Below are 22,965 nucleotides of genomic sequence, written 5' to 3' on the forward strand. Positions count from 1 at the left end.
CCGGACAACAGATAGTTTCAAGAAATTCCCATGTATCTGGAGGAGCCGGTGTACGTGAACAAAGTGTGTACACTTCGGAAGCTCAAAGAGAATATCTGTGCAAAAATTCAAGCGCTGCAGCCTCAAATATTAACTTATATCATAAAGAATACAATGGAAAGAGACCAACTTTGCAAAGCGGCAAATGGAGCTCATTTAAAATATTTCATCTTCCTTACCCAGTCAAACAAATCTCCATATCTAAGCATTCATAGTATATAATATCATTAAAATTGGTTCATTAATAAAAAAAAGTTATTGACTCCTCAAACCCCACTCTATATATCCTCCCCCCCCCCCCCATATACTGTATATGATAAAACATAGTATTCTTGCATTTATACTAATATTTCAGAACTTTTAATTCCACAATATTTATATCCCCTTAAGGACACATGACATGTGTGACATGTCATGATTCTCTTTTATTCCAGAAGTTTGGTCCTTAAGGGGATATAGAGGATGAATGAATGAATGAAAAATAAACATTGTGTAAATAAAGAGCAATCGTTAAATAAAATGCTAATTTATTATATGTTTATATGCTAGTTATGCATCCTATGTTTCATTTTTTTTTTCTCGAAACTAACATTGCTTGGTAGTGAAGTGGTTAACAGCACACAATGAAGGAAGTGTAAAGAAAAATACAACTGACTATACAAACAAAACCACTTGTCAGACTAGCTTTACAACACTTTACAGATCCCTGATAAATCTCCCTCAGAATATGAGAAAAGGAAAAGGCAAGGGGAGTTAAAATTTCAGGTGTCACATGTCCTAGCATGGCTTCTTAAAGGGGCAGCAATGTAAATGCTATTTAGCTATTTCTTTCCCAGTTTGAGCAAATATTTCCCAAACCCATATAAACACCAGAAATCTACAAAATATCATTTAATATCCTCCCAGCCGGCCAGCTGGAGTGAAAATTGCAGCAGCAATGGAATGTTAAGTTGGCTGGCTGAGGGTACTGAGAGTTGTGTTTCCTTTGCTCGCAGCCTGCTGTTGCTGTAATCTAGGAGTGTATTATTGTTGGACTCTAACTCTCAGCATGCTCAGCCATCCGTGCGTTGTTGAGCTGATGATGTGGGTTAATGTGAGGATCACACATTGTGAATCCCAGTAACATGTAGCTCAGCAGATTTCTGGGGACTATAATTCCCACGTAGATGGCTGAGGATGATGGGAAGCATAGTTCACCGAGGTGGAAGGCTGGGCACAGAGCCAGGCTCTGGGAGAGGTCAGCTGATCTCTGACAGGTCATGTGACTGAGAGGAAGAGCAGGAAGTAGGAAGAGATTTGAACAGTTATATAATGAGATAAACAGGCAGATAGTGTCAGATCTCTAGCAATGATACCCAGAGCCTCACAGTGTATCCATCTCTGCACAGGGAGGGAGGGCATGCAGACAGCAGGCTGGTGCCAGGACTGTGCCAAGCTGGGAGAGACTAACATGCCCAGGAAACCCCTCATTACCTGCTGGAGGAAGAAGACCCCCTCCTGGATGTACCAGTCATTGGCACTGTGTGCCCTGCTGGCTGTGGGATGGTGTGCACCTTTTAACCAGGTACAGATAATGAATGCTGGCAGGGTCTGTGTAATGGGGTTAGGTTGGCAGGGTCTGTGTAATGGGGTTAGGTTGGCAGGGTCTGTGTAATGGGGTTAGGTTGGCAGGGTCTGTGTAATGGGGTTAGGTTGGCAGGGTCTGTGTAATGGGGGTTAGATTGGCAGGGTCTGTGTAATGGGGGTTAGGTTGGCAGGGTCTGTGTAATGGGGTTAGGTTGGCAGGGTCTGTGTCATGGGGTTAGGTTGGCAGGGTCTGTGTCATGGGGTTAGGTTGGCAGGGTCTGTGTCATGGGGTTAGGTTGGCAGGGTCTGTGTCATGGGGTTAGGTTGGCAGGGTCTGTGTCATGGGGTTAGGTTGGCAGGGTCTGTGTCATGGGGTTAGGTTGGCAGGGTCTGTGTAATGAGGGTTAGGTTGGCAGGGTCTGTGTCATGGGGGTTAGGTTGGCAGGGTCTGTGTCATGGGGGTTAGGTTGGCAGGGTCTGTGTCATGGGGGTTAGGTTGGCAGGGTCTGTGTCATGGGGGTTAGATTGGCAGGGTCTGTGTCATGGGGTTAGGTTGGCAGTGTCTGTGTCATGGGGTTAGGTTGGCAGGGTCTGTGTCATGGGGTTAGGTTGGCAGGGTCTGTGTCATGGGGGTTAGGTTGGTAGGGTCTGTGTCATGGGGTTGGGTTGGCAGGGTCTGTATAACGGGGGTTGGGTTGGCAGGGTCTGTGCAACGGGGGTTGGGTTGGCAGGGTCTGTGCAACGGGGGTTGGGTTGGCAGGGTCTGTGCAACGGGGGTTGGGTTGGGTTGGCAGGGTCTGTGCAACGGGGGTTGGGTTGGCAGGGTCTGTGCAACGGGATTGGAACTGGGGTAAAACATGGGGTAAACTTTGACGCATATTACTGATACCGGAGAAACTGACGGAAGCCAAGCACAGAGAGATGGACACAGGTTTCTTCAGGAAGGAAGAGATTCTTTATTGGATCACCGATCGGGACTCAGAGGGACTAGCGTCACCAAAATACAGCAAAGTCTGAGTACTGAATACATAGAGTACATTCCTTATATAGCACTGTAGCTCCTCCCACAATTAACTACACCCACACATACCCTTAACCTATTTAATGAATAGAGTCTAAACTCATCCATCCGGTCTAACCACGTGGCTCATCTGATACAAAGGAGAGGGACGCGTAATTCCAGTTCTTACATTCCTGCACCTGGTCAGTACAGTGATGACAGTATCTTAGCTACGTGTTATTAACTAACTGATACTACAAACACATATACATACATATGCCTTGTGGCAATCTTAGCCTGCTAAACTTGTATTTTACTGGAATTACATCACATTCCCCCCTTTGATGCCTCTGATATTTCACAATTACTTGAGGCATCACTTAACCTTGGTTTGCATATACCTCAGGTTACCATGAACCAGACCAGACTTATCTTATGATGTGAATCTTCAACATTCATCTTCTTGCATTGGTTCTCCCTGATCTAGAGCCTTATACTTATATATCGCCATTATCTGTGCAGCAGCCTTCCTCTCTGCTATACTTCCTATCAGGCTTTGCACAGACCTAACTACTAAGGGTATAAGACACGGTAGGAGTAGACACAACAGTAAAATCAGTAGGACTCCACCTACCACTGCCTTAAGCCCTCCAAACCACTCATACCAGCTACCAAACCAACTACTTGGATTATACCCTTTCCATACCTGAGTAGGCACATGCGCTAGTTTAACCATATGGCTAGTAAGCTCAGCTATTGCTTGCCCTTCGTCATCTATTTGAAGACAGCAATTGCTCAGGTTAAACTTCCCACATACACCTCCCTCTACTGCCAAAAGGTAATCCAAGGCTAATCTATTTTGGTAGACTGCTGTCCTCATCCTGGTGTTATGCTTCGCTAGAAGATTGAGCGCTTGTGATGTTTCATTAGTGATAATCTCAACCACCGCCTGTAACCTTATAATACGGTTGAGCATATAAATAGGGGTTCTATAACCAAAGGTACCATCCTCAGCCCACGTGGCTGGCCCATAATAATCTATGATACGCTGGGGAGGCCATTCGTTATCTTCCCAGGTACCTATCTCTATGGGTCCCCTTTTCTTCCTATGATTCACATCATACACTTTAACACCTAAAGTCTCACCTGTTTCAATCGGTAACAAGAAGAAGGATGGTTTGAGCATACCCAACACACATGCCCCTTCCCAGTCCTGTGGCAGCTCCGAATAGGCTTTCTTACCACAGATCCAGTACAAATTTGCTGGGGCTCTCCAAGTAGATGTGATGGATAGATCAAACCACACATCCTTTAAATTGGCATATCTAGCAAACGGGTTAGATGGTTCTGAGACATTTGAAGCCGACCACCAAGTTGTATTCTTTGTATCATCATCATAAGCTTTTTGCCCTAGACAAGTTAATTCTCCTACAGAAGTATTATACATTATTCCTTTCCTTGCTATGCAAACATAACCTATGATGGAGGTCTTTAATCTCCACTCAGATTTACCTCTAACACTCATCTGATAATCGGCTTGTGAAGATATTAATTGTTGAACTGCCTCAGAACCGGACATTACCTCCTTTGCTTCCTAAGGCCATTGGTCTCCCATGTTAGTACCTCCACACACATAGCAGTTGGTAACATTAAGACTACCGGCAATACTTTCAGCTAAATCGATGAACAGGTTTTTAGCATTATGGGGGATCTTATTATCTATACTCATCTCTTCGTAAAAGGAATGGTATACTTGATGAGTCTGGGAGGATACCGTATCAGTCTCTATTCCTATAAACAATAATGTCCCAGGATCTAAACCCGTCCCGTATATTTGAAACCCAAATAAATTACCATATTTATCTAAGAACTTGTCGGGGTTATTTATAAGAATATGGACTGGATTGCATTCCATAGACTTACAGTATGGATTGGTAGGCAACTTAGTAACAATCATGTCTTTGTCTACTGTCTGTCCCCAAGTCGCCCACCCCACACAAGACCAATATGGGCAAAAGTTATAGTCTTTATTTGGGCATCTAGGACTTACATATTTATTTTTGCTACTGGGACAAATATATTTATCGTTAGACCCATACGTCCTCTCCCATCTAAGATCCCCACATACATTCCACGGCTTTCTACCACTCGATATCGCTTTACACGCATCAAATAGCAGAACACCCGAAGAATGTACGGATTCTAACACCGTTTTATTAATTAGGGTCCCCTGAGGATCTCCATTCCTGAGAGTCAACCAAATTGTACGAGGCTGATACTCCGGACTGAAGCACTTAGGTTCTCCTACTCCTAAATGGCACACACTATAATCTATATTTAAGTATCTACATCTCGATACATCTCCTTTACATTCGTATTGTGAATGCCAAATTAGGGTTTGGGAAATATGGTTACCTGTTCTCGTAGTCTTAATGCATACCTCACAGCTAGGAGTGTCGGTACCTCTACCTTCCTGAATATAAAAACACATATAAATAAACACTATCAAAAGCACATCTTTCGCCGTCATCCTCAGTCTTCGTCCGTGCGATGGCGCCTCAGCTTCCAGGATGTGAGGGGCTGCAGGGAATGGAGTTCTGCTCATCTTCACAGGTGTCCCTTCGAGACTTTCCTGGCTTATACACTATGTGATGGTAAGCGGACAGGCTTTATTATGGCCTTCTCACTCACACCTGTAACAATAAAATTTGTAATCCACAATAATTCCTCGTTACTCCGACTGAGTAGTGCGTTTTAACCGGATCTTGCAGGGATTCTCTGGATCTGCTGTAACTTGCCAAGAATCGACTGCTGCTGGTTTAACCCTGGAGTGATGTATCCACGGAGTCACTTCTGCTACTTTTATCGCTGTAGGGGTAGACAAAAGAACAACATAAGGACCTCTCCACTTGGGCCCTAACGGTACAGTATTCCACTCTTTAATCCACACTTGGTCTCCTGGATGGTAACTATGAACAGGGGGATAAATATTCACAGGTAATCTATCTTGTACCCATTTCTGTACCTCCTCCATAGTCTTACCCAACTCTACAACCTGCTGCCGGGTAATTCCTTCTCCCAACTGACTCAAGTCCCCCCTTAAGTTACCAAGTACGGGAGGTGGTCGCCCATACATGATTTCAAAAGGAGAGAGGCCCATCCTTCTGGTAGGGGTACTGCGGATTCGCAATAAGGCTATAGGTAAGAGAACGTTCCACTTAAGTTGGGTTTCCTGACACATTTTAGCCAACTGGTTCTTTATAGTTCTATTCATTCTCTCTACCTTACCAGAACTCTGGGGTCTATATGCAGTATGAAGCCTCCACTTTATACCAAGCATATGAGTCAGTTGTTGTAGGCACTGATGAACAAAAGCTGGACCATTGTCCGATCCTATAGAACAGGGTAGTCCATATCGGGGTATTATTTCTCGTAGCAGGAATCTCACAACTTCTCCTGCTTTCTCTGTACGAGTAGGACATGCTTCTACCCAGCCTGAATAGGTGCACACAATTACCAGCAGGTAACGATGTCCACCCGATTTAGGCATCACTGTAAAGTCTATTTGTAGATCGGACATGGGGAGTCCCCCCATAAACTGAACTCCTGGTGGCTTTACTGGTCCTTGTCTTGCATTATTCTTAGCACACGTTACACATCTGCGTACAATGGCCTGAGCCAAGTTGGACAATCTTGGTATGTAGAAATGTTTTCTAAGAGATTCTTCAGTACTGTCTCTCCCAGAATGTGTCCCGTTGTGATAATTTTGGACAATTTCTACCGCTAGCGATGCTGGTATAACTATTCTTCCATCTTCTAGCTGATACCACTTGTTCTCCAGATACTTTCCCGGTTCAGTCTTTAACCACTCCTCTTCTTGAGCTGTATAAACTGGAGTCCATTGGGACAGTGGAGTTGGTATAAGAGCAGCTATATGCCCCACATACTCCTGTCTTCCTGATTCAGCAGCACGCTTAGCTGCACTATCTGCCATCCGATTTCCCTTGGTTACATCACCATCTCCTCTCAGATGCGCTCGACAATGTATGATACCGACTTCTTTCGGCTCCCACACTGCTTCCAATAGTTGTAGGATTTCAGCTGCGTACTTGATTTCTTTGCCTTCTGAATTCAGTAGTCCTCTTTCTTTATACAAAGCTCCGTGGGCATGAGTGGTTAAAAACGCATACTTAGAGTCCGTATAGATATTTACTCTTAAACCTTCAGCCAATTGTAACGCTCGTGTTAGTGCTATTAATTCTGCCTTTTGTGCTGATGTTCCTTTCGCCAATGGCCGAGCTTCTATCACCTTGTCTATGGTTGTTACTGCATATCCTGCATAGCGGATCCCTTCTTTCACATAACTACTGCCGTCTGTATAATATTGAACATCGGGGTTCTGGATGGAAAAATCACGAAGATCTGGTCTACTTGAGAATACTTCATCCATTACTTCCAAACAATCATGTTGACTTTCAGTAGGTTGTGGCAAAAGGGTAGCTGGATTTAAGGTGTTTACAGTCTCTAAATGCACTCTTGGGTTTTCACACAACATTGCTTGATACTTGGTCATACGGCTGTTACTAAACCAATGATTTCCTTTGTAATCCAACAACGTCTGTACTGCATGTGGGACTCGTACATAAAGTTCTTGACCCAGAGTGAGTTTATCGGCTTCAGCTACTAGCAGGGCGGCTGCAGCTACGGCTCTTAGACAAGGTGGAAGTCCGCTGGCCACTGCATCCAGTTGCTTAGACATGTAGGCAACAGGTCTTTGCCATGATCCCAAGTACTGTGTCAATACTCCCACAGCCATTCTTCTTTGCTCGTGTACATATAAGTAGAATGGTCGTGTGTGATCAGGTAGACCTAATGCTGGGGCACTCATCAAAGCCTTCTTCACATCTTCAAATGCCGTTTGCTGTTCTTGGGTCCATAAGAAGGGGTCGTGCTCTGTACCTTTGATAGCTGCGTACAGAGGTTTTGCTAGTATCGCATAACTGGGAATCCATATCCTACAGAAGCCTGCTGCCCCCAAGAATTCTCGCACTTGTCTTCTATTCTTGGGTATTGGTATTTGGCAGACAGCTTCTTTTCTCTCTGGCCCCATAATTCTTTGACCTTCAGAGATATGGAATCCTAGATACTTGACAGTTGGCAAACACAACTGAGCCTTCTTTCTAGACACCTTGTATCCTGCCTTCCAGAGAATGTGTAGTAGATCGTGCGTTGCTTGCTGACAGATTTCTTTTGTAACTGCTGCTATCAACAAGTCATCTACATATTGTAACAATACACACTCTCCTGGGATGGACTCGAAATCCAATAGATCTTGACTTAGGGCTGAACCAAATAGGGTAGGTGAATTTTTAAACCCTTGGGGCAGTCTTGTCCAAGTCATTTGGCGTTTTGAGCCCGTTACAGCGTTCTCCCATTGGAAAGCGAAAATACATTGACTTTCTGCGGCAATTCGGAGGCAAAAGAAGGCATCTTTGAGATCTAAGACTGTGAAGTAAGTAGCCCCGCCCGGAATTAAAGCAAGCAGGTTATATGGATTGGGTACAACTGGATGTATACTAACAACCGCATCATTGACTGCTCTTAAGTCCTGCACAGGTCGATACTCATCTGTGCCGGGCTTTTGAACAGGCAGCAATGGGGTGTTCCAGGGGGAAGTACAGAATTTTAGGATACCATACCGTATGAACTTATCCAGATAGGATTGGATGTTCTTCTTAGCCTTCTGCGGAATGTGATATTGTCTTAGGCTCACTGGATAAACCCCATGTTTCAGTTCAATTTTTATTGGTGGAATATTGCGGGCCAGTCCTGGTGGGTTGTTCTCTGCCCAAACTCCTGGTATGTTAAACAATGTCTCATCACTCCTAGGGTTTTGGCTAGTCAACACTGTATAAAGTCGCCACTCTTCTTCCTTTGGTACGGATAAAGTCATAATACCTGAAGGTCCATTAAACTTTAAAGATGTTGTTCCATCTGGTAGGAACGTAATCTGCGCTTGTAATTTGGATAGCATATCACGTCCCAGCAATTGGACTGGACATTCAGGCATATAAAGGAATTGGTGTTTTACTACGTGGCCTCCCAATGTACAGAGTCGACTTTTAAGAACCGGTCTTTCAGCACTTCTTCCAGTTGCTCCTATCACAGTAATAGTCCTTCCAGATGGAGGAGCAACTAGATTAGTCACCACTGAATGTTCAGCACCAGTGTCGATCATGAACGCACTCCTTTTCCCCCCTATTGATACATCGACCATAGGCTCTGCTCGACCAAGGGGGATGGAGCCCGGTCGGTATCAATAGTCCTCCATGACCGTGTCAGCCAATCCTACGAAGTCCCTACCTTCTCTATCGCGAGACCTTTGCGCTGCTGGAATATACCTGTCTTCCCTAACACTTCCTCTGTTCCCATTACTCCCTCTATAACCATTACTCCCTCCGGGACCTCCTCTACCTCTCGCTCTGCCTCTAAAGTTTCCGTAGCCTGCCCTGGGTTGGTCTCTCTCGTACTGCTCTCTTTGCGGACATTCGTTCCTCCAATGCCCTTCTTCCTTGCAATACGCACACTGATCCCTACTCAAAGGCTCCCTACTCCATCTATTATTGCCTCTATCTGGGCCCCGTTTATCTACGCCTGCGATCGCTACCGCTAGCATATCAGCCTTTTTACGCATCTTGCGCTCCTCCTCTTTCTTGCTTTCTGTTTCCCTATTCATATAGACCTTATTAGCTACCTCCATTAGTTGGGAGATTGACATACCTGCAAACCCTTCTAACTTTTGTAGCTTGCGCTTAATATCTCCGTAAGCTTGGCTGACAAAGGCGGAGTTAACCATTCGGGAATTGTCTGCGTCTTCCGGATTAAAGGGGGTGTACAAGCGGTACGCCTCCAATAATCGGTCATAAAAGACACTGGGCGCTTCATCGCTTTTCTGAATCACCTCAACTGTCTTTGACATATTAATAGCCTTCTTTCCTCCGGCTTTCATGCCAGCAATTATAGCGTCTCTATAGGCTCTGAGTTGAACCATATCAGCACCATTTACGTTCCAATCGGGATCAGTGTTGGGATAATGTGTTGCGGCCCATGCTGCTGGATTAGCTTGGTTCAAAGCACGGGCTCTATCCTCTAATGCTTTAATGGCTGCTTGATTTATTCTTGTCCTTTCCTCATTGTTAAATAAAGTCATTAATAACTGCTGGCAATCAGCCCATGTCGGATTATGTGTCTGTACTATTGAGGTGAACAGATCAGTCATGGCTTGTGGTTTCTCAGTATACGAGGAATTATGGGTCTTCCAGTTTAAAAGGTCGGTAGTGGTGAAAGGGACATATACGAAGACAGGGTCAGCGTGTGCCATTTGACCTGCGGCATCGATATAAGCTGACCCGGGATTTAAGCGAAGAGGCATCTGATAGTGCTTTAATTGTTGGGCACCAGTCAACTGTCGGGTTTGGATGGGGCTACGTAGGGAAGCGTCAGTCATGGGTTCCGGTCGGGGAGATATAGGGTATGGGGATGTGGGAGGTTGGTTTTGGGAAAAGGTAGTGAATAGAACACTTCGGGCCGAGCTAGATGAAGCTTGACCGGAAGTCTGAAGTGGCGCCAAATCAGGATATTCGTTTCTAATGGGGGTGGGTTCTGGTTCCGGAAGGGGAGATTTAGTACGAGGGGGGGTGGATCCTGTACTGGAGGAGGAAGCGGAAGTGGATGAGGGTAATGAGGGAAGGGTTACAGGACTTCCTGTATTTGCGTCACTTCCTCTTACCGGAAAGTAAGGGGGCGGCAAAGGGATCTCGGACTCAGGGGGCGTGTCCAAAATGGGCCTAACACCAGCCCTAGTGGACGAACAAGTCCTAGCTACCATGAGGCGACACTGTTCCTCGTGGCATGTCCGGAGCCATTTTGGCGAGTCATTTACGGCCTGTCTCCAACAATCAATATAAGGAAACTGGCCGTAAAGTTCAGGCCTACCTGATACAGCCACGTGTAAGCGCTGTACCAGAGTTGGATCCAAACTGCCACGTGGCGGCCATGCCGCAACCAAAGTAGGCCACTCCCTAGTGCACAAAGTGACCAAACGTACAGGGGACATCTTAACCTCAAAATCACAAACTTTGAATCCCTTTTTAAAATTCTTAACCATACATCCTAAGGGATCCGGAATCGTTGACTGCGACGCACCCATATTTAACAGTGGAACGTCGTCGACAACGATTACTATACACGCGTACTATTCAACAGTCACACCCGTTTCCTCTGGCAACAGCACCACGTGGTACGGTTACCAAGTGAAACGTACACAATAACAATAAACACTCAGGGAATTCCCGTACACACACAGCTGCTACACCAGTCACTATATAATCAATATTATGCCCTTTGGCGTAACTACACAGTCACCCACGCTATAATTCTCTATATACGAATTACCCGTCTATAACACACCCCAGTAACATCGTCTTTTACAAATAGCGGTTACAGTACGGTTAGCATAGGTCAAAGCACAAGTTAAGGTCACAATACAATTATTAGTGGTTATGGTGTTAAACATGCAATGGACGACAATGATTAGTACTTATTATATAATGTCAGTAAATATACAGGGTTATGGTACCGTGCACTATAATACAGCAACACACTATTAACACTCTCGCTAGACGGCTGAGCTCGCGCTATCTAACAAGATATACACTTTACTAAAACAATCATTAACACATTTACAATTCCCAACTAAACTATTGGCCAGTACCTTGAATGGACTACCTAAAACTATATACACCCGTTTTGGTTAGCCACACTGCCCAATCACCACATATACATAGCGAGCTAGAGAACCGAATTTACACAGGCGCCTCTTAGTCGCACTATACAACGAGCTAGAGATCCGAATTTACACAGGCGCCTCTTAGTCGTACTATCAAAAGTCTAGTGGGTTCCAAATTTACACGCCTTCCCACTTAGCCCAGATAGGATGAGAACTAGCGAACCGAATTTACACAGGCGCCGCTTAGTCTCCCGGTCCCTCCGACCTAGCGAACGTAATATACACCCTAGAACGCTAGTCTAGACAAGACACCGGTGTCCGGCTAGGGCTATCTTACACCAGGACCCCGCCTGACTAACCAAATCAAACGGTCTGACTAAAGAGCGTTCGATCGAGCGGTGCGCCTTCGCTCCTTCCCTCCGACAGAGGGGGCAGATACAGATTCAAAAACCCCTTTGGGCCTACCGCACAATCGGTATACCCCTAGCGGGTCCTGCCGTCTAAAACAGCAGTTATCTTACCTCCTCGTTCCTGAACCTGAGTTCACACTCATCGACGGGGACACCCCAGCACTTCTTACGTAGAGGCCGATGATCTCCTGGACAACAGACCAGTGGCGCCGAGACGAAGGGAGGTCCACGCAGAAGTTCAGGGGTGCAGCCGTAGAGAACGTGGGCAAAGATAGACCGTCTCACGCCTCTGCCTCTCAGCTACCGTTGAACGATGAGCTTCCCGGCCAATGCACCAAATGATACCGGAGAAACTGACGGAAGCCAAGCACAGAGAGATGGACACAGGTTTCTTCAGGAAGGAAGAGATTCTTTATTGGATCACCGATCGGGACTCAGAGGGACTAGCGTCACCAAAATACAGCAAAGTCTGAGTACTGAATACATAGAGTACATTCCTTATATAGCACTGTAGCTCCTCCCACAATTAACTACACCCACACATACCCTTAACCTATTTAATGAATAGAGTCTAAACTCATCCATCCGGTCTAACCACGTGGCTCATCTGATACAAAGGAGAGGGACGCGTAATTCCAGTTCTTACATTCCTGCACCTGGTCAGTACAGTGATGACAGTATCTTAGCTACGTGTTATTAACTAACTGATACTACAAACACATATACATACATATGCCTTGTGGCAATCTTAGCCTGCTAAACTTGTATTTTACTGGAATTACATCACATTACAACAAAAACTAATTTCCAGATCCCTTTTAGTTTTAGTGTGTGTGTATGTATTACTGGGTATGTGGTTCGGGATGTGTATCACAGAGCTGTATCTCGGTTATAGAAATACAAATATCTGAAAAGACACAAAATACAAGCAGATCCTGAAAAACCAAAGCTATAGAGTGAGGGCGTAGAATATTGTAAAGTTAGGTGCTGGGTACGTGTTGAATGAAGGAAGGCTGCAGCCATTCATACTGTGATGGAGACTGGTGGTGCATTGGTTGTCATGTGATGACATTTTAATCCTAACACCTCTATCTCACTCATACCCCAGGTCTCCCCCGTGGTAACCATGGAGCAGTTACTATGGGTCAGTGGACGCGTGATTGGTAACGTAGACACGTTCCGTATTCCATTAATTACCTACACCCCTCGTGGGCACCTCCTGGCATTCTCTGAGGCACGAAAGTATTCGTCTTCTGATCTGGGTGCAAAATTCATCGCTACACGCCGTTCAAAGGATGGAGGTGAGTGACAGACTGCCCAACATTGCTTCAGCATGCGGCAATCTAATAAACTGATACACGGGGATAGCCAGTCTAATGTGTACCAAACGGGGAAATGCTTTTACAAGCTCTTATTGGACTTATTGGACCTGCTGGGCTTCTGAAACTGGCTTGTGAGCAGTAATGTCTTTGCCAGGGACAGTGTATATTTTACCGTTACGGTATGGTTACAAAACAGAGCTAGGCAAGCCTGAATTCAGCCAAATAAAAAAATTATAATAAAGGGGTTACACACAGTGTAACCATTGCCTTGCTCTATAAGAACCCTGAACAGTCCATATAATTAGATTTCTATGAATCTCAAGCCATGTGTATCCTCCATACAGTCTGTGCAGTGTCTAGTTCACCAGTCTTCTGTATTTGAATAAAAAGCCTTTTCTGTTGGATTTTTAGTAAAAGCAGTCTGTTATTTTTGAGATCTTTATTTAAAATAGAAACTTATTCAGATTGTGTTGGAATTTTAAATGAAATCCTATTACAACTTAAATGTAACACAAATGAAGCCATTAATTTTGTCTAAAGGACAAGCAGATTTTTTTTGGCCCAAATGTGTCAGAAGACCGAGCTTTAAGCAGCTTCATTTTGCCTCTTCTTCCCATGAACCAAGACTCGCAATGGCTTATGGGAACAGACTTGCTGTCTGATGCACAATAGATGCTAATGGCTTCTTATTATATGAGAAGATCTGTGGAGGACATTGTGAGTGCTAGAGCACACCGGTGATGTGGCTCATGTAGGCTTCTTCTACCAGGATGGGAGGGTGATGGAACTAACGAGGGAGAACTTCAGGCAATATATCTCCGCTCCCACACTCCCAGTGGAAGCAAACCTGTTATTTTGGGGAGGCTTTACAAAAAATGTAGAACCTCTAAACATACCGTGATGCAATAAACAGAATGTCACATGTGAGATGAGATAAGAGTTTGCTTATTTTAATGCAATGAATACAATGAGCAATTCCAGGTGATATTTATTTTAATTTCCATATGGCTATTTTTCACTTGGATATTTTAAAGGATCACTATAGGGTCAGGAACACAAACATGTATTCCTGACTCTATAGTGTTAAAACCACCATCTAGCCCCCCTGGGACCCTCATGCCTCCATAAATATAGTAAAAATCTTACTGTATCCAAGCCAGAAGCTGTAGATCTGCATGCTGTTTGCCTAAAAAATAAAAATAAACAACAAGCAGTGTGCTGACATCATCAGAAGTGGTAGCCTGATCCAATCACTGTGCTTCCCCATAGGATTGGCTGAGACTGACAAGGAGGCAGATCAGGGGCAGAGCCAGCATGATTCAAACACAGCCCTGGCCAGTCAGCATCTCCTCATAGAGATAAATTGAATTAATGACCTCTATGAGGAAAGTCCAGTGTCTGCATGCAGAGGGAGGACACACTGAATGTTTGGATGCATTTTAGGCAGCCATGACCCAGGGAGCATCCCTAACAGCCATCTGAGGAGTGGCCAGTGAAGTTATCACTAGGCTGTAATGTAAACACTGCGTTTTCTCTGAAAAGACAGTGTTTACCCCAGCAAAAAGCCTGAAGGTAATGATCACCAGAACAAATTCAATAAGCTGTAGTTGTTCTGGTGACTATAGTGTCCCTTTAATAAGCTGACTGTAAAATCATAGTTACCTCCCCTCCCTGAGTTGGCACACCTTGCCGAAACAGGGAGTGCACAAGTAAACGTTGTGGATAGAGCTCAGGAAACGTTGAGCATTAATTATACAGAAATGGCCGCTCCCATTACAGGGCTAAGAGATGCTCATTTTATAAACACTTCTTCTTTCTTTATGTTTATTTATAATGTAAACACAATAAAACATATAAACAAGGCATGGCTCAGACATCGATACCTTCCTTGTTATTTAGAATCCTCTTCTTTATTTTTTATTCATATTTATTTTATTTTTTTTACTCTTCCTCTTCTTTTGTTATATGTTTAACTCTACAATTCTTTTAGTTACATTTTTCATTATTTGTATTTACCACTATGTTATTAATGTGATGAAACCAATTTATCAAATTTAGCCAAAATCGTATTTGGAGAATTTCTCAAATGTAGTTATTTTTCGAGCTTTGCACAATTTGGGCCTCGATAGTAAATCCCTGCTGCTGCTCCCTATCGATCATTGTTCTAAGCTCTGATATTTGCACTGTCAGTCTGCAGAGGGAGAGCAGAAGGATTAGAAACTAACATCAACATGTAAAGAAAGGTTAACCTTAGTTATAGATACATTTTAATGTTTTATTGAATGGTGTAACGTTCAGGCATGTGACAGTTCCTCTTTAAATCTTGTCTTTCAATCGTCCCTCAAATAAAAAGGAAATTTGGAAACTGCAGGAAGTTTAGTAACATATATTGCTGCGTAGAAAGAGATAAATCGAAATTCTCGAAGTGGAAGGAAGACAAAGCCTTTCACGTTAACCCCCCAAACAGCGCACTAGCAGACACTGCGTTCTAGACAATAAAAAGTGGGAGTGAGATTTTCATCTAAACATGGATTTTCTAATCCGAAAATAAAATAATGGTAAAATAATGATTTCTTGTATACGTGTTAATCCTTTTGCAATATTGTAATTTCATTTAGATCTCCTTTTCAAATAGCTCTAAACAACCCTACAATCGTGTACCTTATTTTATGAATCCTGGAAGGTTTATTCTCTATAGTATCAAATGTCGGAATTCAGAAAGGATTTCATATTTTAAGCAACATAATTATTAGAATTATCACAATGACTCCCATTCATTTTGTTTTTGGTTTGACTATTTTGGTTTCACGTTTTTAATTCTTTGAATGTTGGAATTCATTTTGATTTCCCAGTAATTTTCACTTTTATGAATACCTCTGCAATGTTCCTCTCTCCAACCATAACGGCTGTTTTTAGAGAATTGTTTAAAGTTTTGTTGCACAGTGAGCGTAGACTAATTGTGGGTTAGATCCCATTTCATATCTCCAGGGTTCAGATTTACGGTTGACCTTCGCCTTCTCTCTGATTGAACGGTCACACGTTCTCTATGGATCTGATACATTGATATACCTCACAGTGAATGATGAGAGGTTACCACTTCCTCCTGCTTAGTACTGAGGATTCAGAACGACTCGTGACTGGTGTCCTTGCTCGGAGTCCTTGATCTTTCGATTTAAAGCCGGATTCGTAATGGCAAGGCCTCAGGGAGCTTAGACACAGAGCTAGGATTTCCACAAAACCTCAAAAGATTTTCTCACCTGCCAGCAAGCGCTTTTTATTGTAAATAAAACTTAAACCAGTTATGCTACGTTCAGGAGAATGCTGCTTGTTGGGCATTGTGTATACAATGAGCTAAATGCTATTAAAACATCTGTGTTTCTGTATCGCATTACAAGCGACTCAAAGCAATGCTTTCAAAGCATGAACGCCGGGTTTGGGATGATAGCCTCTCAGGGTCAGTGTTTGAAACGCCAAGTAATCGCCATGGAAACCAATAGAATATTACATGGAATTTTCCAATATTTATTCCTGCAACGCCTAACCTGCCGTGTGTCATCAGAATTACACCCGTTGATTAATTAAAGGAACACAAAACAACTTTAGTTTAATGAAGCAGTTTTGGTGTATAGATCATGCGTCTGATTTTTCGCTGCTCAATTCTCTGCCATTTAGGAGGTAAATCACTCATAGAAATCAGCACTTTTATAAACTGGGCTTAAATGAGGGTGCTCCTCACCTATAAAGCAAGCTGAAGTGCTTTTGGGGTGTGGAATAGTCCTTTAACTCCTAAATGGCACAAAAGTGCACTGAGACTGCAGAGGCATGGTCTACACACCAACACTGCTTCATTAAACTAAAGTTGTTTTGGTGACTATAGTGTCCCTTTTAATTTCATTTAATCTGCCTTACTTACAAGGGTTTTTTTCAGGAGCAGCACACAGAATTTCCAGTCTTGAGTCACTGATAATTCTTCATTTTTCCATTGATCCTCATGCTACATTCAGCCTCCCCGCTGCTGGGCATTCTACCAGATTTACCTTAAAGATTTTGTCAGGCCAGTAACAGCAGCTAGCTGTGTGCTAACCTTCAGCTCAAGCATTGTGCTAATGTTAGATTCTATCTGTGTGCTGACACTTGATTGTGGGGTTACATTTAACTTTACACTCTAGTTTTTTTTTTTCCTACTAGCAATTGTGTTTAATTTGTCATTTAATAATAAAATGTTAATTTACTCCCACTGTAGGCTACACTTGGAGTGCAACGTCCTTCATTGTGGATGATGGATCTTCACCCGATGGCCTCAATTTGGGGGCTGTGGTTGTGGACGATGAGAAAAAGAACATGTTTTTGATCTACACACTTTGTGCCCACTACCACCACTGCTCCACCTCAAGCGTCATGATTACAAACAGCTCGGATGATGGTCTAACGTGGAGCACCCCCAAAAACCTCTCTCGGGAGATTGGAACCACCATGTTTGCACCTGGGCCAGGGTATGGAGTCCAGGTGAGCAAGATGGTGGGGAAAGGAAGAATGCTAATCTGCATGGCAGTAATCCAAATATCTTAAAATAAATAAATAATAAAGAGACAAAAAAAGAGAGAAATGTAATATATATATATATATATATATATATATATATATATATTAAAATCTTAATCTAAGAAATTCACATTTTAGAAATAAAGGAATTCCTAATCCCCTTCCTCATCTTTCCATCCCAAAATATATTTCGGTCCTGAACATAGTTGTAACTGTGTTTTTTTTTAACTTTATACAGAAAAGGTTTTCACCCAAGAAAGGACGTCTGATTGTATGTGGTCACGGGACGCTAAATGAAGATGGTATTTTCTGTCTGCTCAGTGATGACCATGGGCTTCACTGGAAAAAGGGTGGAAGCTTGCAAGGGCTACCCTTTAATCAACCAAAAAAGATGGGCGACTTCAACCCAGACGAGTGTCAGGTGAAGGGTGTTTTGGTTTCTGCTAGAGCAATCGCAATACCGTCCGTGCATGCAGAGCAGGGTTTCCCACAATGCACCATGAGCTGCTAGTGGAGATACATATTAGTTTAGTTGAGCTACGAAAGACAAGAGGGCAGGGGTAAATGTTGTTCATTTGCAAACCAAACGTACCTCTCTAGATCAATTAAATCAAAGCAAAAAACGCTATGTCTGAATAAGATATTTCATTTTCTACATTATCAGTGTTTGTGCAGATTGGTTTTTGCCTGTAAATTGATCACACCTTATTGGTAAATTCCTTTCCATGAAAGGTCACCTGATCAATGTTGTCCGCATGCACATTCAAGCAAAGGGCTTTTCTCAATCTGAGTCTGGATCCCATTGCCATAAATAAGAATACCCCTGGCAAATAAATGGCGATTTCCTCATAGACCTTTAAAGGCATCTCTTTAACCGTGAATACCGCTCTGACAGTGATTTCTATAATCTGATATTTAAAGGGACACTATAGTCACCAGAACAACTACAGCTTATTGTATTTGTTCTGGTGAGTAGAATCGTTACCTTCAGGCTTTTTGCAGTCATCACTGTCTTTTCAGAGAAAATGCAGTGTTTACATTACAGCCTAGTGATAACTTCACTGGCCACTCCTCAGATGGCTGTTAGAGATCCTTCCTGGGTCATGGCTGCCTAAAATGCATCCAAACATTCAGTGTCTCCTCCCTCTTCATGCAGACACTGAACTTTCCTCATAGAGATTCATTGATTCAATTCATCTCTATGAGGAGATGCTGATTGGCCAGGGCTGTGTTTGAATCATGCTGGCTCTCCCCCTGATCTGCCTCTTTGTCAGTCTCAGCCAATCCTATGGGGAAGCATTGTGATTGAATCAGGCTACCACTTCTGATGATGTCAGCAGACTGCTTGTTTTTCTGAGTCTAACAGCATGCAGAGTTGCAGCTTCTGGCTTGAATACAGTAAGATTTTGCTATATTTATGGAGGCATGAGGGGCCCAGGGGGGCTAGATGGTGGTTTTAACACTACAGGGTCAGGAAAACATGTTTGTGTTCATGACCCTATAGTGATCCTTTAAACAAATGCCTTTTTCATTGTTTACTTTACTGACGTGTGTGTATATTTTCAGTTTAAAGCCTATGTGTGTAAATGCCATATGGAGTTAAAACTCCGCTTTGGCACTGTACTTGTGGATCTCATTTCCCATGAGCTTTTAGTCTGGCCTCTACCCTTAGAAACGCAGTGTCAGTCTTCGCCATCCGTTTATTACAGAATATCTCTGATATTCCTGTAGTTTGTATCAGGGCCAAGGTGCTGCATGGTGCTGGTTGGATAGCTGTGATTGGCGGGCTCTGCAATCTGTGAATACCATAGTCTAAACCCAACGCATTTCATCCATTGCACGGTCTCTTTAACAGGACTAATCCTGAAAGGCATCAAAACAGCTGAACACATTAGAAAGTGATTTACTCTGTGCTGCTCTTTAAAAAGTCTTGTAACTGAGTCTGCTGTATTGCTCCACACCAGCGGTGGCCAAACAGTAGAATCAACACTGTTGAACTTCAATTCCCATGAGGCTTGTAATTCTACAGATAAAACGATTTGTTTCAGCCAGTGCAGCTCTGCTCAACACTATATTGTAAAATAATGTGGGAAAATGTTTTGAGACTTTGTTCAATGTGTTGAAACTTACTCCATTTACAGTTTCCTCAGTCCCATTTCTTTCTTCTTCTGTCATAAATAAATAACGTTTTATTTTTTAATTCCATTTCGTCCTACTCAGCCATACGAACTCCCAGATGGCTCTGTGATAATTAACGCTCGGAACCAGTACTACTATCATTGCCGCTGCCGGATTGTGGTGACATCCATCGATGGCTGCGATTCCCTTCCTCTGGAGAGCGTTCGCTTTGATGAGGGTCTGCCGGATCCTGCTGTGGCCGCAGGAGCTCTATATAAAAGAGGAGTGGTCTATTTTACGAATCCAGCGAATCAGTTGAACCGTGAGTTTCCTCTAGGAATTCGCCCTCAATTCTTCACCATCTTGGCTCAATGTCCTCCTTTCACTTCCCCCTCTGTCACCAATTATCTGTCTCTCTGCTCTCCCCATCGCAGTCTCCTTACAGAGGTTCAATCTCACATAGTATATACCATATATGGTTAAATAAAAACGAAAATTGTAATATGTATTATGAACTCACAAACAGAGAGCTGTGGACCCAGCTCTGGTATGGATCACTTCTGGGTCCGTTTAGGCGACACACCCCTATTCCTGGAAAAAAAGATTTTCTTTTATCCTACAGGGGAGAATAGAAGCACAAACGATTGCGCAGTATTGTTTGTATAATTCTTGGTGTATAAAACAAATTCCCAAGTGAGTACTTACAAAACTGGAGTCAATATAAATGACTCAATTCCAGAGTATTGTGCAGCTTTTAGGACTGCACTCCCTCCTTGTAAAAGATGAATCCGGGAACCAGGATAAGATGAGAACATAAAAACTGAATTTATTACAATAATATATAACAAAATGAAAAAGGTAGCAATGTCCGGAACGCGTTTCACCACTTCCATTGTGGCTTCCTCAACCGGATAAATGTATACAATGTCCTTGGTTCCCTGTTCGTATTAAATACCGCTAAAATCAACGGGTGAAGGGTCACAGCAGGAGTACCGCACACGTTGTTACCACTCACAGGTAGAACGTGTGCGGTCCATGCCTCCCTCTCACCTCCCAGTCAGCAGTAATCAATGTTGTCCCATAATGCTGCATCGGCTGGATCTGTTTCTCCTTATGTTCGTTTGCAGCCTCCTTTTAATTCCAGATTTCTCTTCTTTCTGTTTTGTTCCACATGTAGTTCCGGTGATTAAGGACATTGCTACCTTTTTTAATTTGTTATATATTATTGTAATAAATTCAGTTTTTATTTTCTCATCTTATCCTGGTTCCCGGATTCATCTTTTACAAGGAGGGAGTACAGTCCTAAAATCTGCACAATACTCTGGAATTGAGTCATTTATATTGACTCCAGTTTTGTAAGTACCCATTTGGGAATTTGTTTTATACACCAAGAATTGTACAAACAATACTGCGCAATCGTTTGTGCTTCTATTCTCCCCTGTAGGATAAAAGAAAATCTTTTTTCCGGGAATAGGGGTGGGTCGCCTAAACGGACCCAGAAGTGATCCATACCAGAGCTGGGTCCACAGCTCTCTGTTTGTGAGTTCATAATACATATTCCAATTTTCGTTTTTATTTAACCATATATGGTCTATACTATGTGAGATTGTCTCTTTGTAGATCTCAGCATAATTTGACATCCAAAAGATACACTCCTCAATTTCTCAAAAGTTATATATTATTTATTTATTTATTTATAAATAAGCGCTACATTCTCTTTTGATTTTTTTGTATATTGTGTCTGTGACATTAGAAGGTATCACATGAATGTACAGCAGCTAATATTGCAATAGTTTTTTGCATATGGTGATATATAAGACATTTAGTGAATAAGCGCTGGTCCTTATTCATTTTTTTGCAACTTCTATCCTTAAAGAGGTTGGTTTTACACTTTTGACAACCTGACCTCAAGTCCGCCCACACTCCTCCCTGGTTTTCATTAATTTTCATTGCATCCATGATGCTGACACACTAGCTACGTTGCCAGCTTCTGAACAGAGTGACGTCATGTTACTCCATTCCTATACTCCTTAGGAACCACAGCTGGAGATCAGAGGGACATTCTGTGGGAGGTCTCTTCTGCTCTCCCTGGCTCTCAATCCCTCTGCATTCAGTGCCTGCCGAGGACTTGAGACAGATGGGAGAAAACTATTTTTGAATTTCTTTTTTTTTTTTCTCTAAATCTGTACATTTGCTAACACAATGTATAGATGGAATTTCAAAGTCTTTTAAAATTGAGCTGCTTTGTTCTTTCTCCCAGCGACCGATTCCCTTAAACTCACCTTCATTTCTTTCTGCCCCTTCTACCAGGTGTTAATCTGACCCTGCGATGGAGCTTTGACTCTGGAGACTCGTGGGAAAAAAACGCTGTCCAAATCTGGCCGGGTCCCAGTGGATACTCGTCTCTCACCTCCCTCTTTGGCCATGCGGAAGACAATGAAAACATTTATGTTGTCTATGAAAAGGGCAGAAAGGATATAACCGAGTCCATCGCGGTTGTGAAAATAAACCTTTTTGGGAATTTATGACACTTGATACACTCCAAACCTCTGCGTTCTATCTAAGCCTGACTGGAATTAGCTGATTTATTTCTCAAAAGTCTCTCCCATGTCAACTGTCTATCCATATCTCATACTGTCTCTTCATAAGAGAATATGTTGAGCTGTTATAGCTCCTACTGTTTATATTTATAGTGTAATCCCATTCTTATTATCAATCTTCTCTAAGCCCCCCTCCTTCTCATTCTCTATTCATGGACTAACTTTGGCATGTGATTAAAGACTTTCCAAAACAAAATCTTCTGTGATTTCATATTCTGTTTTGGGTATTTTGGTCCATGTCTCCCTATCCACACTTCCCTCAAGTTTCTTGTGAGATGTACCTCCTGTTAGGGAGGAAGTTGTGTCCAAAAAGCTGCTAAAGATCGAGAATAAATTACAGCTGCTCAAAAACACTTGTGTGGAAATACCCTCTCATCCACACTTAAAGTAGTCCAAAATCTATAGGGCGGTATAACGTGATGGCAAACTTAGTGTGCAGTACATGTGAAAAGAATAAAAAAAGCAATATAGTGCAGATGGTACATAAAGATAAAATTGTTGTTAAGTGGAATACTCCCATTTAAAGGAGCCTGTATATGAACACTGTCTCCGTAATCAGGCTTGTATGCTTTTAAGATGT

At 42.8% G+C, this 22,965-nt stretch overlaps 1 protein-coding gene across 1 annotated transcript; it reads left to right on the forward strand.

Annotated features, from left to right (window-relative positions):
- The first annotated feature begins 1,235 nt into the window (after window positions 1-1,235).
- On the forward strand, window positions 1,236-22,581 carry NEU1 (neuraminidase 1). The gene is made up of 6 exons (XM_063433269.1): window positions 1,236-1,603; window positions 12,912-13,104; window positions 17,369-17,631; window positions 17,906-18,088; window positions 19,888-20,107; window positions 22,096-22,581. Exons 1-6 carry the CDS (start codon window positions 1,388-1,390, stop codon window positions 22,311-22,313), a joined length of 1,293 nt encoding a protein of 430 aa, XP_063289339.1. The 5' UTR covers window positions 1,236-1,387; the 3' UTR covers window positions 22,314-22,581.
- The last annotated feature ends 384 nt before the right edge of the window (window positions 22,582-22,965 follow it).

This window comes from Pelobates fuscus, chromosome 9 (genome assembly GCF_036172605.1).
Source record: "Pelobates fuscus isolate aPelFus1 chromosome 9, aPelFus1.pri, whole genome shotgun sequence".
Lineage (NCBI taxonomy): Eukaryota > Metazoa > Chordata > Amphibia > Anura > Pelobatidae > Pelobates > Pelobates fuscus.

What these genes read in the sequence shown, in the direction of transcription:
- NEU1 (XM_063433269.1), top strand. Translation starts at nt 1,388, where the DNA reads ATGATACCCAGAGCCTCACAGTGTATCCATCTCTGCACAGGGAGGGAG. An exon ending in ACGCCGTTCAAAGGATGGAG is followed by an intron (nt 13,105 to 17,368) that starts GTGAGTGACAGA and finishes CTCCCACTGTAG; the next exon opens with GCTACACTTGGAGTGCAACG. An exon ending in GGCCAGGGTATGGAGTCCAG is followed by an intron (nt 17,632 to 17,905) that starts GTGAGCAAGATG and finishes AACTTTATACAG; the next exon opens with AAAAGGTTTTCACCCAAGAA.